Genomic DNA, 15,603 nt, shown 5'->3' on the forward strand with positions numbered 1-15,603 from the left:
GGCTGGGGGGCTGGGAGGAGGTGCTGGCCGTCAGACTGGGGTCTGGGATGCGGGGCCTCCCTGCTACTGCAGATAAGGAGGTGGTCCGCTTGCCTCCACCCCAGAGAGAAGGGTTACATCTCCTGGGTCTAGGTGCGGCTTGCCCCTCTGAGGGCGGGGGTACCTGGACCTGGGATATAGAGTATGTTTGGGGAGTGCGACTGTCTGTGCAGTGTCTATTTGTGTCTGTCTACACGTTGGGTGAGTGCCGAGTATTTGGTTGTGCATATAGGGTGGGAATGCACGTTTGTGTCCGCATGTGCCTGTTTGTCTGTGTCTATATGTCAGGTTGGGTCTTAGACTCAACCTCTCTGGGTACATCTCAGGCCCTCCAAAGTACGGAGGCCTATCTCCCCTCACCACACTCCCTGCCGGTGGCTGATGCCCTCAGACGTTGGTGTGTTGGTGGTCCTTGTCGTCTGGGGCTGGGCGCTCATGCATGTACCGGCTCACTCCTGGTGGCCGATTGGCGGGGCCGGGCGCCTGTGGCCCGGCTGGGCTCCTTCCGGGGGGTGGGATGCCCTCAGGCCTCTGGCCTCTGGGCCTGAAGCTCGGTCCTCTCTGGCACAGCTGGCTGCCGGCAGAGCCCGCGGGCACGCCACTGCAACCCCCTCTGGCCTCTGCTCCGTAGCTGCGGGGTGACCTCTCCTTTGGGGCTCTACTCAGCTCTTCCCAGGAGGGTGGCACAGTTCCCCCCCCTTTGGTGGTCCTCCTCGGGTCCTTGTACTCTGGGGCCTCTGGATATCTGGGGCCTGGATCTCCTCCATACCTGCTTCATACCCTGGTGGACGGGGCTATGGCTCCCCACACTCCCTAGCAGATCGTTACATGGAGAAACCTTTGGAATACAAGCGTGCTGATCCACACAGGTGTGCACACAGGTGTACACACGGGTGTTCACAGACGCGGACTACACCTTTCTTGGCTGCTGCCTCAAAGCACATTGTGCGCTGTCTATCTTGCGTGCTGCACAATATCGTTTATTATTTAGTATCTACTGTTATCTACTGCTAGCTAGTTTATTGTGATGGTGCTGTTTTTTTTATTATGTTGCTCTTTGTTGTTTGCTTTCTCTTCTGTTTTTTTTTCTCCATACAGGTGATCCAGGCGTTTTGTTTGTTTGTTTGTTTTTTCCTTTCTTCCCCCCCTTCTCACCGTCTCTTCTCCCCTTTGGTTTTCTTTCTCTCCCTCTCTTTCTTTCATTCTTTCTCCCTGTCCTATCCCCCAGTCATGTCTGTCCCGTTTGTAGCAACCGAAAATAAAATAAATTCATAATTATAATAAAGGTCAATCAAATGGACCAATATGGTAAGGCCATGATGATCCACTTGGTGAAATAAATCCGCTTGGCATCTTTCTTGGCCTTAAGACAACAATTCTGATGGCTAAAGATCCAAACGGTTCATATCTGACCCAGATAGACTGCAGGTCATAACTTCTTACCTGAAGTTCAGTTCACCTGACACTCGGACCGGCGGCCGCCTCGGGTCTCTCCTCCTCCTGCCTCCCCTTTCTCTCATCCACCTGCTGGCCTCCACCACTTGCTAATGTTACTGAATCTGAGGAAGTGAATCTGATATGGCAGCCTCGCTTCTGTCAGTCTGCCCCAGGGCAGCTGTGGCTACAACTGTAGCTGCTTCTACCAGTGTGTGAATGTGAGAGTGAATGAATAGTGGAATTGTACAGCGCTTCTAGGGCCCTGAAAAGCGCTATATAAATGCAATCCATTATTATTATTATTATTACTGAGCACCGCCACAGCCACCACCAAACAACTGAGTTATTTTTACACACCGACCAGCATCTGGCCAATCCACCACCTTTCATTGTTTATACCGTTACAAAGAAAGAAAAAGTCACCGGGCCACCGAGCAAATGCCCGGTATGCCCGAAGTCTTTTCAAGTAATATTGTAAACTCACCCTGTGGCTTTTCTTTCAGATTTACCATCAGGACGTGTGCCTGCTCCTGCACCTCCATCACCATTCATCTCCTCCTCACCGCTCACATACTCATCACCATCGCCTCTCCCTCCCCCGTCAATCTCTGTACCTTCCCCACCACCAGTCCAACAGAATGAGGAAGAAGTCAGTCCAAATGATCTTTCTTCTAATCAGCATATGCCGCAATCCTCCTACCAGCAGGCTTCAACTGCAGCCACCTCCTCACCCCCCTCCACCTCGCCACCAGTCATCCCATCGTCACCCCTGTTCAACCTTCCCTTCGGCCAATCGACCCCGCCCCCATCCACCACACCTCCCCCATCATCCTCTGATCAGGATCAGGAACCTGAAGCTGGGTTGCCTTACTTTTCCACTTTATCCTCCTCACCCTCTTCATTGTCCTCTCACCCACCATCACCTCCAACGCCAGAGGAGGCCCCACAATCCCAGCGTCTTACCTCCCTTCACCTGGCAAAGAAGCAGGCTGATGCTGCCATCGCTGGGGAGAGTGAAGAAGAAGACAGTGAGAGTGGAGGTGAGGGAATCTTCCGTGAGCGGGATGAGTTTGTGGTGCGAACAGAGGACATTGGTACTCTTAAGGTGAGTCATGCCACAGGTCTCAGGAAGTATGTGTTCTGAATAGATAACTTACCAGCCATAATATACGCTGACTGTCTGTCTGTGTCACTAGATGGCCTTGCAGACAGGCCGAGAGCCTCCACCTATCTGGAGGGTGCAAAAAGCTTTGCTCCAGAAATTCAGCCCAGAGATCAAAGATGGTCAAAGGCAGTTCTGTGCAACAAGTAATGTGAGTTTTTCAAAAAGACGTAGTGTATGTTTAAGGACATAAACTGTTGGTGGACAGCTCTGGGTTCAAAACAGTTCAACACAGACCTGGTATTGTTCCCAGAGCCAGTCTCTTTGATGCTTGACTTTTTTCTCTTCTCAGCCTATTAAAATGTAACATTAAAGCAGTTTTCTGTAGAATGGATCATTTTATTCTTTGCAACATTAGAATTTTTACAAATATATCTCTTTATGACATATTAATTGTTGTCTGTTCTCTCAGTATTTGGGTTACTTTGGTGATGCCAAAGTGCACTACCAGCGTTTATATGTGAAGTTCTTGGAGAATGTCAACAAAAAAGATTACGTCAGAGTGTGTTCACGAAAGCCATGGCACAGAGCTGGCCTGACTCTGAGGTAAGGCGAGAGAAAGACACTGAGTGGAAAGGGTAACCAGAACTGGCCTGCATCAAGGTTACCCTGGATTACCAGGCCCAAACTCCCCCCTCCCATAAAACTTGTTGATGAACTCTCAACACAGACATAGACTGTACCACACAAAAACAATTCAGTGACTAATTTCAACATTTGAATTAATCTATGTTTCATGTGCCTGTGCTTAAGACAAACACCAATTAAGTTAGTGTCTCTCCTCATGTCTACTAACTGACAGACGCCAGCCTCTACCTAAACAGCTGCTGACCATTCACAATCAGAGCCAACCTCGAATAGATAGTCGACACAAGGAGAGACGGAATGAAAGAGAGCTAATGGAGCAGAGAGAAAGAGAAAGAAGAGAGAGAGAAACAAGGAAAAAAGTAGAAAAGGAACATAAGGAAAGAGAAAGGAAGGAGGAGAGAGATCGCAAAGAACAGCAAGAAGAAGAGAGGCACAAGAAAGAAAAAGATGGTGGAGAACAAAATGAGAGGGGTCACAGAGATGTGAAAATGGAATGGAAGAAGGAAAGTGAGAGTGAAAGAAGGGAGAAGGAGAAAAAAGAAAGGGAACTTAAAGAGAGGCAGCAAAGGAAAAAGGAAAAACAGGATAGGGAGCAGAGGGAAAGGATGAACCAAGAGAGAGGATGGAAAGAAAAGGAAAGATCACTGAGAGAACAAAAAGAGAGGGAGAGGATAGAAAAGGAGAAACAGGAGAGAGAGAGAGAACAAAAACTTAGGGAGAGACAGGAGAGGGAATGGGGAGAGAGGCACAGAGACCAGAAGGACAGACAGCAGAGCGACATGGAGACAGATGGTGAGCCGAAAGAAAAGGAGAAAGCTCAGGAAAAAGAAAAAAAGGAGAACATGGAGCAAGTCAACAGAGATTATACAATGGCATTAAAAGAAGAGAAGAACCGAGGAGACATAAAGATGGCATTTCAGGGAAGAGCCAAGACTTCAAAGGACAAGGCTGAGCCTCCACCCAAGAAAAGGAAGAAATGGTTGAAGGCGGTGCTGTCCTCTTCATCTGAGTCCGACTACTCCTTACTCAGTGATGATGAAGGTCAGCTGTTCTTTGAGTGCATATGATGCACACATTTATTTTTAACCCATTGCCATTGTCTTCAACCAACAATTACTGTGTCCAGGTCTCTGTGCAGCTTGTTTTGTGTTTTAGGGCCTGCGCGGGGTGGAGTAAACAGTCGAGCCATGAGGGACATGTTCAGGAGCTATGTGGAGATGTTGGTCAGCACAGCACTTGACCCTGATATGATTCAAGCCCTAGAGGACACAGATGGTGAGCACTCAGTTCAAACAACACCGTAGTCTTAAGTCAGAGAAAAGCATTCTCCAAGAAAATGGAGAATGCATGCATGCATGTCTGTCTGTATGATTCCAAGATTTTTTGTAATATGCAAAGAAAAACAGAATGCAGTATTTGGAAATTTCACATTTTTATTCAGCATTTCAACACATATAAAAACATATCAAATGTTTAAACTGAGCCATTTTAGTATTTGGTGAAATATATTAGCTCATTTTGCATTTGATGGCAAAAACAGTCGTTGAACTAAGTAGATGGAGTTGCTATATTATTGACAGAAGAACGTTGACCCATTCTCTTCGGTGTTGTCCACCCATCCATCCATCCATCCATCCATCCATTCTCTTCCACTTATCCTTGTCAGGGTCGCGGGGGTGGGGGTGGAGCCTATCCCAGCTGTCTTAGGGCAAGAGGCGGGGTACACCTTGGACAGGTTGCCAGTCTGTTGCAGCGCTAACACATAGAGACAGACAACCATTCACACTCACATTTGCACCTATGGGCAATTTAGAGTTACCAATTAACCAATCCCCAATCAAATTAATTCAAACAAATCTTAAAGAGTACCTATAACTTGTATGTGCAACTCGTTGCCTTAAAAACACTAAGTAAAGCTTACTTATGACTGTTAGGACAACTCATTCATTGCAAGTATGCAGTACTAAGAATAACTTGATGTTTCTGACTGTGCAGTACTAATTGTTTACCCACTGACAAACATTTCAAGTTGTACTAAATTAAATAACAATTTGTGGTAACTTACTTTAAAAAAAATCACATTACAGGGCTCTAGACTAACTTTTTGCCACGGTTGCACTGGTGTGCCTAACTTTTTTTCTTAGGCGCACCAGCACAAAAGTTAGGTGCACCCAAATGTTTCAACTGCATCGCTTAAAACCACAGTTTTACATGTGCACTTTTAAGGGGGCAAAATTGCTGTCCATACAGACAATATTCATTTGTAAATGATTAACTAACAATCTAACAAGACTAGAAAGGAGAAACTCAATGCAACATGGGAATCCCCGGCAGCCTACGTCTATTGCAGCATAACTAAGGGAGGATTCAGGGTCACCTGGTCCAGCCCTAACTATATGATTTAGCAAAAAGGAAAGTTTGAAGCCTAATCTTGAAAGTAGAGATAGTGTCTGTCTCCTGAATCCAAACTGGAAGCTGGTTCCACAGAAGAGGGGCCTGAAAACTGAAGGCTCTGCCTCCCATTCTACTTTTAAATACTCTAGGAACAACAAGTAGGCCTGCAGTGTGAGAGCGAAGTGCTCTAATAGGGTGATATGGTACTACAAGGTCATTAAGATAAGATGGGGCCTGATTATTTAAGACCTTGTATGTGAGGAGCAGGATTTTAAATTCTGGATTTAACAGGAAGCCAATGAAGGGAAGCCAAAACAGGAGAAATCTGCTCTCTCTTTCTAGTCCCTGTCAGGACTCTTGCTGCAGCATTTTGGATTAACTGAAGGCTTTTCAGGGAGTTTTTAGGACTTCCTGATAATAATGAATTACAGTCGTCCAGCTTGGAAGTAATAAATGCATGAACTAGTTTTTCAGCGTCACTCTGAGACAGGATATTTCTAACTTTAGAGATGTTGCACAGATGGAAGAAAGCAGTCTTACATATTTGTTTAATATATGTGTTGAAGGACATGTCCTGGTCAAAAATGACTCCAAGGTTCCTCACAGTGTTACTGGAGGCCAAGGTAATGCCATCCAGAGTAAGAATCTGCTTAGATACCATCAGGGGCGGATCTAGAGAAATTTTCTTAGGGTGGCATGAGGGTGGCAAAGAAATCAAATGGGGTGGCAAAATCGAAGCCTTTTTTTTTCAAACACATATGCAGGTGGTTACCTATGGTTAGAATAATTCAAATGCAGTAAGTATACATGCTTTTCATATAAATATAGTCTAGAACTTAATTATTGTCTGTAGCCCACATGATTACACACTTTAGTTACATAAAACATGTGAGTTTTGATGCTATGTACTGTATAGCCCGTATAATAAATTAATATTTAGTACAACAATTATAAAATCCAGAAAGCTACACAACATGGGGCGCTTCATTTACAAACACAGGTCTAAGTTTCACACTGTTAGAAAACAATCACATTGTTACAGCTTAAATTACACAAAATGTCAGAAATCTGCACTGTCATGAACAAACATGTAAACCTAATTTTTCATGATTTGTTGGATTAACCCTCTGAGGTCTGAAATACAACCGGACATTTTTGGCTCCTTTTGAGTTTACGTTTGTATTTCACCCTCAGATTGTTTCATTTTATTTTTTTTCCCCGTTGCCTTGTTTGGTATCTTTTCAGCTCAACTGAATTTAGTTGTTTTTTTCACTGACATACTGCATTAGTATTACTGATCTGAAATCACACAAAGAACTTAAAATCCTTGTAGTATTTTTTTACTGTAAAAAAAAAAAAAACATTAAATTTTTATAACTTGAAATGCAAATATAAAATGTACATTTTGTAAACATAAACAACTATTTATCTAAAAATGCAGACAATACACCTGCCGTTCTTTTCATTTTCTACAACCATTTAAAAAAAAGTCTCGCTGCCGTTACCGTCACTCCCCAAACTTTTCCCTCTTCCTAAACAATCAAATCCCACGTGTTGACTGTTTTTTTTTAATTGGTCGACATGGTGCATTTTTCCACCGATAGGAAACGTGGCTTTTTTTCTTTCTTTACTGTTTTCGCGCTGTCCTTAGAAAACGCTTAAAACACACACACACACAAACGTGACGACAGTGTTTAGAAAAAAGCGTGGCTGATATATATTATCATAACTCTGGATTTACTGGCCTGTAATTAAAATTTAAAAACTTTGAAGTCCGAATTTTCAATGTGGGCTGAAACAGAGACTCAGCGTGGCTGCAGCTTGTTGCTGTGTCAGCTTACATCAGTCATGTGATTTGGAGGTGCAGCGTGTCCGTGGACCACGGAGGGTAAATAACAGTCACCTTCCTTCCATTTCCAGAGTTTAACATCCACCCACCTGTGTAAAAAGCGAAATTCCCATGGTGTTGTTCAGAATGTGCTCTGGCACAATCATAAACATCGCTTGCTACTGAAAATAAGAAAAAAGCCGGTCCTGCTATGGGCTGAACCATTTGTTACTGGTGGAGGGGGAGACACTATCCAATATATTCAGTTTTAGCATTTATATTCACTGTTGACAGTAACTACGCTCAAACTGTTAATGCTATCTTATTTTAATAAACAACACTGTCATATGCAAAACTGGGGTGGCACTTGGGGTGGCAAGAGATCATTTTAGGGTGGCACTTGCTACCCCATGCCACCCTTCTAGATCTGCCCCTGGATACCATATTTCTAAGATTTTCAGGGCCGAGTACAATAACTTCAGTTTGATTTGAATTAAGAAGCAGAAAGTTAGCGGCCATCCAGGTCTTTATGTCTTTAAGACATTCCTGCAGTTTAACTCATTGGTGTGTGTTATCTGGCTTCATGCACAGATAGAGCTGGGTGTCATCTGCATAGCAGTGTAAATGTATGCTAAGTCTTCTAATGATGCTGCCTAAGGGAAGCATGTATAATGTAAACAGAATTGGTCCTAGCACTGAACCCTGTGGAACTCCATAATTAACCTCAGTGTGTGAAGAGGACTCTCCATTTACATGCACAAACTGGAGTCTATTAGATAGATATGATACAAACCACTGCAGCACAGTACCTGTAATACCTACAGCATGTTCTAATCGCTCTAATAGGATATTATGGTCGACAGTATCGAACGCTGCACTGAGGTCTAGCAGGACAAGCACAGAGATGAGTCCACTGTCAGAGGCCATAAGAAGATCATTTGTAACCTTCACTAAAGCTGTTTCTGTGCTGTGATGAGCTCTGAAACCTGACTGAAACTCTTCAAATAAGCCGTTCCTCTGCAGATGATCTGTTAGCTGTTTGACAACTACTCTTTCAAGGATGTTTGATATGAAAGGAAGGTTGGAGATTGGCCTATAATTAGCTAAGACTGCTGGGTCTAGAGATGCTTTTTGAGTAAAGGTTTAACTACAGCCAGCTTGAAGGCCTGTGGTACATAGCTGATTATTAGAGATAGGTTGATCATATTTAAGATCGAAGCATTAATTAATGGCAGGACTTCTTTGAGCAGTTTTGTAGGAATGGGGTCTAAAAGACACGTTGATGGTTTGGAGGAAGTAATTATTGAAGTTAACTCAGAAAGATCAATTGGAGAAAAAGAGTCTAACTTAACATCAATGGTACTAAGAGTAGCTGTTGATAATATTACATCTGTGGGATGATTATTGGTAATTTTTTCTCTAATGATTAAAATTTTATTTGTGAAGAAGTTCATGAAGTCATTACTAGTTAACGTTAAAGGGATGGTTGGCTCAACAGAGCTCTGACTGTTTGTCAGCCTGGCTACAGAGCTGAAGAGAAACCTGGGGTTGTTCTTATTTTCTTCAATCAGTGATGAATAGTAAGATGTTCTGGCTTTGCGGAGGGCTTTCTTATAAAGCAGCAAACTATTTCTCCAGGCTAAATGATGATCCTCTAAATCTGTGACATGCCATTTCCTCTCCAGATTACGAGTCATTTGCTTTAGGCTACGTGTTTGAGAATTATACCACGGAGTCAGGTACTTCTGATTTGAGACCTTAGTTTTCACCGGAGCTACAGTATCCAGAGTCGTACGTAGTGAGGAGATAAAATTATTAACAAGATGATCGACCTCTGTTGGAGTAGCGTTCAGATAGCTGCTCTGCTCTGTGTTGGTACAGGGCATTGAAGATGATAACAGTGGGTGGATTATATTCTTAAACTTAGTTACAGCGCTTTCAGAAAGACATCTACTGTGATAAAGTCTACTCTCCGCTGCTTGTAATCAATTATTGTAAATGTAAATGTTATCAGGAAATGATCAGACAGCAGAGGGTTTTCAGGAAACACTGTTAAATGTTCAGTTTCTATGCCATGTGTTAAAACAAGATCTAGAGTGTGATTAAAGTGGTGGGTGGGTTCTTTTACATTTTGACAGAAGCCAATTGAGTCTAATAACAGATTAAATGCCATGTTGAGGCTGTCATTTTTAGCATCTACGTGGATGTTAAAATCACCCACAATAATTATTTTATCTGAGCTCAGAACTAAATCAGATAAAAAGTCTGAGAAATCAGACAGAAACTCTGTGTAAGGCCCAGGTGGACGATAGATGATAACAAGTAAGACTGGTTTCTGAGTTTTACAGCTGGGGTGGACGAGGCTAAGCATCAGGCTTTCAAATGAATTAAAAGTCTGTCTGGGTCTTTGGTTGATTAATAGGCTGGTGTGAAAAATTGCTGCCACACCGCCCCCTCGGCCTGTGCTTCGAGGTTTCTGGTAGTTAGAATGACTAAGGGGTGTTGATTCATTTAAACTAACATAATCATCCTGCTGCAACCAGGTTGGTCGCACTCTAGAGCCCGGCATTATGTTTTATCATATTTGACATTTCTAGTACAACACTTATATTAATATAATGCTGAATGCAAGTATGATTCAAAAGAATAATTAACATTTAACATCACTTCTTGTGATGGTGTTAAAATCAGCCCAACTTTTATTTTCAAATGTAAAAAGGTACATGAGCCAGCATGCTGGACACTGTTCTGCTGAACAACAAACAGTTATATTACCATCATTGTTATAATCTTACAATGAAACAAAGTCTCAAATTTAATTATTCTGAAACTAAGTTTAGGCTTTCCACAACTTTGTTTTGAAAGTTACATTACTGATATAATCAATATAAAATGTATTTATTGTCTGTAGTTTAAACAACACATTTGTTTTTCATTCCAACACAGGAGCTAGAATATTGTAATATTTTAAGGATGCTTGTTTCCAGTCCAGGCATTACTGCCTGAATGACTATCATGGATCGAGGTGATCCAAATGTAGGTGCAGAAGAAAGTCTGTAACTTCCCTTAAGTACAGTGGCAGTGGATGTGTGTGGACTCATCTCTCCTGGTGTCCTGCAAGAAAACAAACATATTTTTTAGAACACCAACATATTTGCTTTCTTAAAACATTTTTTCTTCATTTACTATAGAACAGACACCAATTTAGACAACCTCAGGCTCCGTCCCCACCGGAGAGCTGGCATTCAGTGTCCCACTTGTCAGTCTGGATAGCCCTGTCCACCACCCCACACACATTAATGTTATGAAAGCATATTTTTAAAAAGGGCTCTGCAAACATGGCCAATAACTTTCATTCTGATGATCTGCAAAATAATTTGGGCACAAAACAAATTGCACTGTTCAAAAACTTGCAGACTTCACTATATACAGTGCAGACAGTGTGGTCCCTCTAAACTAAGTCTATGGGATATGATCTTTGAATAAATGCAGACCAAACTCTCAGTGTTTGTATTTACTTACACAGCATGTCTTGTAGAATTTACTGGGGTCATCAGCAACAGCATAGTGCAGTCATATCTCAAGTCTAATAAGAGAAGACAGGAAAAGATCATGTTCTGTCCGGGGCATTCTGGGGGATTTTCAAGATTAATGAAAATGTCCGGCTTTTCCTACAGAGGACCCATATGTGTGACTTCATCCCCGAGCTGCTGCTTTGTGAGTTGTTGTTCTGTGCTCACAGACGGGAGAGACAGCGTGCAGCAGTGCCTAGTGGTGTTTAAAAGATGCCAAAGCACAACTGCAGCTTTGCAGACAAACTGCAAAAAACTTTCCCTCGTACCGTCCCGGTACTGGTAATCTTTCTTATACAGATGAGGCCTTATTTCTGTACCATTATTTAATTCCAGAGGTTTTTGTGTTATTCTTTTGCCCTTGTTGACTTGTAAAAGCCTATATCACATTTTTTAATTTCACCATTAAAAAAATATGGTCACCCTATCTTATCAAGTAGCTGCTCACGTTTCTGTTTCAAACAGTCAACAGAAAATTTCACAGAGAGATTTTCATATAACATTTTTAAAGCTGTGGGGTTAATTTTTAAGTAACATGAGCCCAGAGGCAGCAGCAATGCTAGGCTAACACTAGTTAGCTAGCAAGTTCATAAACCTGGTGCTAAACTGAGAAAAGCCACAAAAACAGTTTGAATAAGAGTAAACATTTACTCACCAAATCAGAGTATCACGTAAAGATCCACAGCAATGACAACAATGATCTCTTGAGCTGAAGCTTCTCCAGGTTTGCTTAACATATTCCAGAAAAAAAGCAGGCATCATGAACATGTGGACTGAGCTGTGTGAGGGACGACATGGCATTTTCAAACCATATCGCTTTATTCTTCCTCACTGAGAAGCAACATTTCCTGCTTACTTAGTTTTTCTAATTTAAGACAACTCAAATAAACTGAGTTTATCAGCTTTTTGAATAAAAAGTACTGGTAACTTACTTAACCTCCTAAGACCAGAACTCTTCCACAGCATGCTTTCTTTGCTATTTGGGCTGATTGGCACCTGATGAATGTAAAAACAAAGAATTACCAGATTTTTTTTTACCTAATTTTTGTTCCTGAGAAAAATGAGATTCACATATGAGGATATTTGTTTAAAATTTCGATAGAACAGTGGCAGTATAATGTCCTCGTAAGTGGATCAGGCCCTTATAGAGCAAAATGTAGTATTTTGGTCTAGACAACCGAAAATGTGATGTCCACATATGTGGACGCCAGGTCCTAGGAGTTTAAACTGAGTTGTAATAACAAATTGATAAAAATTGAGCTCAGTCTACTTGATATTTTTAATTAAACACAATATTATATTTTACAGTGCATAACTGAAATGAGGGATAGAGTAAAACAAACAATAACCAGTCATTGTCCTGGGTATTTTGAATTTTTTGTGGGGTTTGGCTCCTTTTTTCAGAACTCTTGTGTTAAGCCTTTTTATTTGGTAATGTTAGTAGGTTGTTATTTTCCATTGTGATGTATTATTCTCTGTTTGTATTCTAAATTATCTTGTTTTGTGATTCCTTTCTGTCTCCCCATTATGTCCCATTTATGTCCCCGTGTCTGTGTGGTCTCCTTTGTCCTTTCTCCATTTTCATCTGGTTTCCATGTTTAATTATGTCAGTATATCTTAGTCCTAGTCCTAGTGTTAGTTACTTCCTGTTTTATTTTGATAGGCCTTCATCTCGTATGCATTATGTTCAGTTTTGTTTCCCTTAAATAGATGGAATGACTCTATTTAACCACGACCTCAGACTGTCCGAGATCTTGGTGGTTATGATAGGGATGAACTGCTGACCCATGCAAATGATTTCAAGTATTTTAAGACCTTTTAATAATTAAAGATAAAATGGTGCAAATGAATTGCTAAGACAAAGACAGCATGCTCCATCTTTATTGTTATTTTTAGTGTATCCAGTAATGGAAAACTACTAATTAAATTACTTGGCATCATTTCAAGAGTCTTTTGAAAATTGCACTGACATGAATTAAAATGTAAGGTTTAAAAGTAAATGAGTATTCTACTACTTTAACACATCAGATGAATTATACCTCCCGCCCATGAGGAAAATTGATAGTATGCTCAGTGAACAGAAGAAGAAGTTGTTGAGGAGAGTCAACATGAGTGCTCAGCACCAGGTAAAGCTTCATATCCTTCTGTTTTGGTTTTATTTGGCACTTCTCAAATCACTTTGTTTTAGAGATTTGTTGAAGATGATTCCCCATAGTCTAAGTGTTAAACCAGATACATTTTTGTTAACTGAAAACATTTCTTTGCAGAAATCTGATTCTTTGTGGCCCTAAGCTAAACGTGACCTTTGTCTCATGACGCCAATTTACTTTCATCATCCAGGAGGCTTTACATATATTCCCCAAAATGACAGCAGATCCTGTGGAATCTGGAGTTGTCAAAGTTCACCTTGGTGGGGAGGGCTACAACCGCAAGACTCTCAACCGAATCAAGAGGAGCATTCCTAAGCAGCAGGTGAGAAAAAGCTATGACATTGCACATTTATGTAGTCAATACCCTGTGCCTGGTGTTACAAGCTGAAAGGCAATCTGTTGTTATCCAACAGCTGTCTAATCGCTCTGAAGGTTTTTCAAAGCTTTTTCACTCACTTTTAGTCCATTTTTAGAGGAAATATTTTTTTGGTTGTGGAACACTGACCTATGGATCATTCAAGTATAAAAAGGGATTTAAGCCAGTGGTTTGGGGGATCTTGTCAAAATTGACGAAATAATGAAACCATAAACCTACAGTCAGATTTTCATCCACCATACATTACCATCTGGAATGCAACTTATTGGCAACAGCTTTATTTTTCAGCATGACAGTGACTTCAACATTACTGAGGCAGTGTGTAATGGTCTTGAAAGAGACCTGAACAAAACGCAGCCAACATCCAAAGAAGAACTTTGAATGTCCTTCAAGAAGCCTGGAGAGTCATTCCTGAAGACGACTTAAAAGAAATACAGGGAAGCTTGCCTAAGAGAGTTGTGTTGTGAGGCTGTGTTGAAGAATAAAGGTGGTCATAACCAAATATTTACAGACTGTCAAGCTCTTTAGAATTGTACAAACTCTGGTTTTACCTTATATAATGCATTTCCCATTTTCCTAACCATAAAGAAATAATGGAGTCAAAACTTTTGCACACTACATGAGTACATCATCACACCAGTTAGTCTGAATCTTTTTAAAAATTATTATGTGCAGGGCATATGTCAGAGGCAAGATTTAGAAAAATCCACACAGTTCAGTACAGTCAGTACAATTACAATCAGTAGAAGAAAAGCATATAACCTTTTGTAGAAACTAAGGATATTTCTATTTACTTTTTCACAAACATTTTTTTGTTAGTTTAAATCTTTTTTCAAAATTATAGTTTTTATTTTTATTTTAACTAAATAAATAGTTTAACACGTTTAGGTTTAGTTTTTAATTGAGTTTTTGTTAACTATAAAACCCTTCACCATCACCAGAGGGACCTTTTTTTAAATTTTAATGAAAGAAACATTTTTTGTAAAAAGTAAACATGAATCTTATGTCCTGCCTTCCTCCCCTCACCCTCAGCTGGTAGCGGTAGCTATCCCTCCCTGAGCCTGGTTTTGCCGGAGGTTTGTTTCTGCTAAAAGGGATTTTTCTTCCCACTGTCACCAAAGTGCTTGTCTATAGGAGTTCATACAATTGTTGGGGTTTTGTCTGTGGTATTGTGGGGTGTTTACCTTACATTATAAAGCACCTTGAGTTTCACCTTCAGTTTTATTTCTTTGGTGCAATATAAATAAAACTGAATTGAATTGAATTAAACACAACATCACCTCAAGGGTTAAGAACCATCACATTTTTGTTAAATATTTAGGTTACCTACTATGTGTACAACTTTCTTTAATTCAGTTCAGTTCAATTCAATTTTATTTATACAGCTCCAAATCACAACAACAGTCGCCTCAAGGCGCTTTATATTGTACAGTAGACCCTACAAGAATACATACAGAGAAAAACCCAACAATCATATGACCCCCTATGAGCAAGTACTTTGGCGACAGTGGGAAGGAAAAACTCCCTTTTAACAGGAAGAAACCTCCAGCAGAACCAGGCTCAGGGAGGGGCGGGGCCATCTGCTGAGACTGGTTGGGGTGAGGGGAAGAAGGAAGGACAAAAGACATGCTGTGGAAGAGAGACAGAGGTTAATAACAGATATGATTCAGTGCAGAGAGGTCTATTAATACATAGTGAGTGAGAAAGGTGACTGGAAAGGAAAAACTCAATGCATCATGGGAATCCCCGGCAGCCTACGTCTATTGCAGCATAACTAAGGGAGGATTCAGGGTCACCTGGTCCAGCCCTAACTATATGCTTTAGAAAAAAGGAAAGTTTGAAGCCTAATCTTGAAAGTAGAGATAGTGTCTGTCTCCTGAATCCAAACTGGGAGCTGGTTCCACAGAAGAGGGGCCTGAAAACTGAAGGCTCTGCCTCCCATTCTACTTTTAAATACTCTAGGAACAACAAGTAGGCCTGCAGAGCGAGAGCGAAGTGCTCTAATAGGGTGATATGGTACTACAAGGTCATTAAGATAAGATGGGGCCTGATTATTT

The 15,603-nt window shown here is 41.2% G+C and overlaps 1 protein-coding gene across 5 annotated transcripts in view; it reads left to right on the plus strand.

The window, feature by feature from the left end:
* The window catches only part of prr12b (proline rich 12b), a 73,501-nt gene that overhangs the window by 54,015 nt on the left and 3,883 nt on the right, over window positions 1-15,603 (plus strand). For 4 of the 5 annotated variants that reach the window (XM_084927165.1, XM_084927167.1, XM_084927168.1 and 1 more), the window contains 7 exons: window positions 1,980-2,581; window positions 2,673-2,789; window positions 3,051-3,184; window positions 3,441-4,267; window positions 4,382-4,501; window positions 13,049-13,146; window positions 13,361-13,492. In XM_084927165.1, coding sequence (XP_084783291.1) covers window positions 1,980-2,581; window positions 2,673-2,789; window positions 3,051-3,184; window positions 3,441-4,267; window positions 4,382-4,501; window positions 13,049-13,146; window positions 13,361-13,492 — 2,030 coding nt within the window. Of the gene's footprint in view, window positions 1-1,979; window positions 2,582-2,672; window positions 2,790-3,050; window positions 3,185-3,440; window positions 4,268-4,381; window positions 4,502-13,048; window positions 13,147-13,360; window positions 13,493-13,834; window positions 14,629-15,603 lie in introns of those variants that run through there. The other variant, XM_084927169.1, reaches the window with a different exon arrangement.

The sequence above is a fragment of the Perissodus microlepis genome, chromosome 4, assembly GCF_051167445.1.
Source record: "Perissodus microlepis isolate ML-2025 ecotype Zambia chromosome 4, ASM5116744v1, whole genome shotgun sequence".
NCBI lineage: Eukaryota > Metazoa > Chordata > Actinopteri > Cichliformes > Cichlidae > Perissodus > Perissodus microlepis.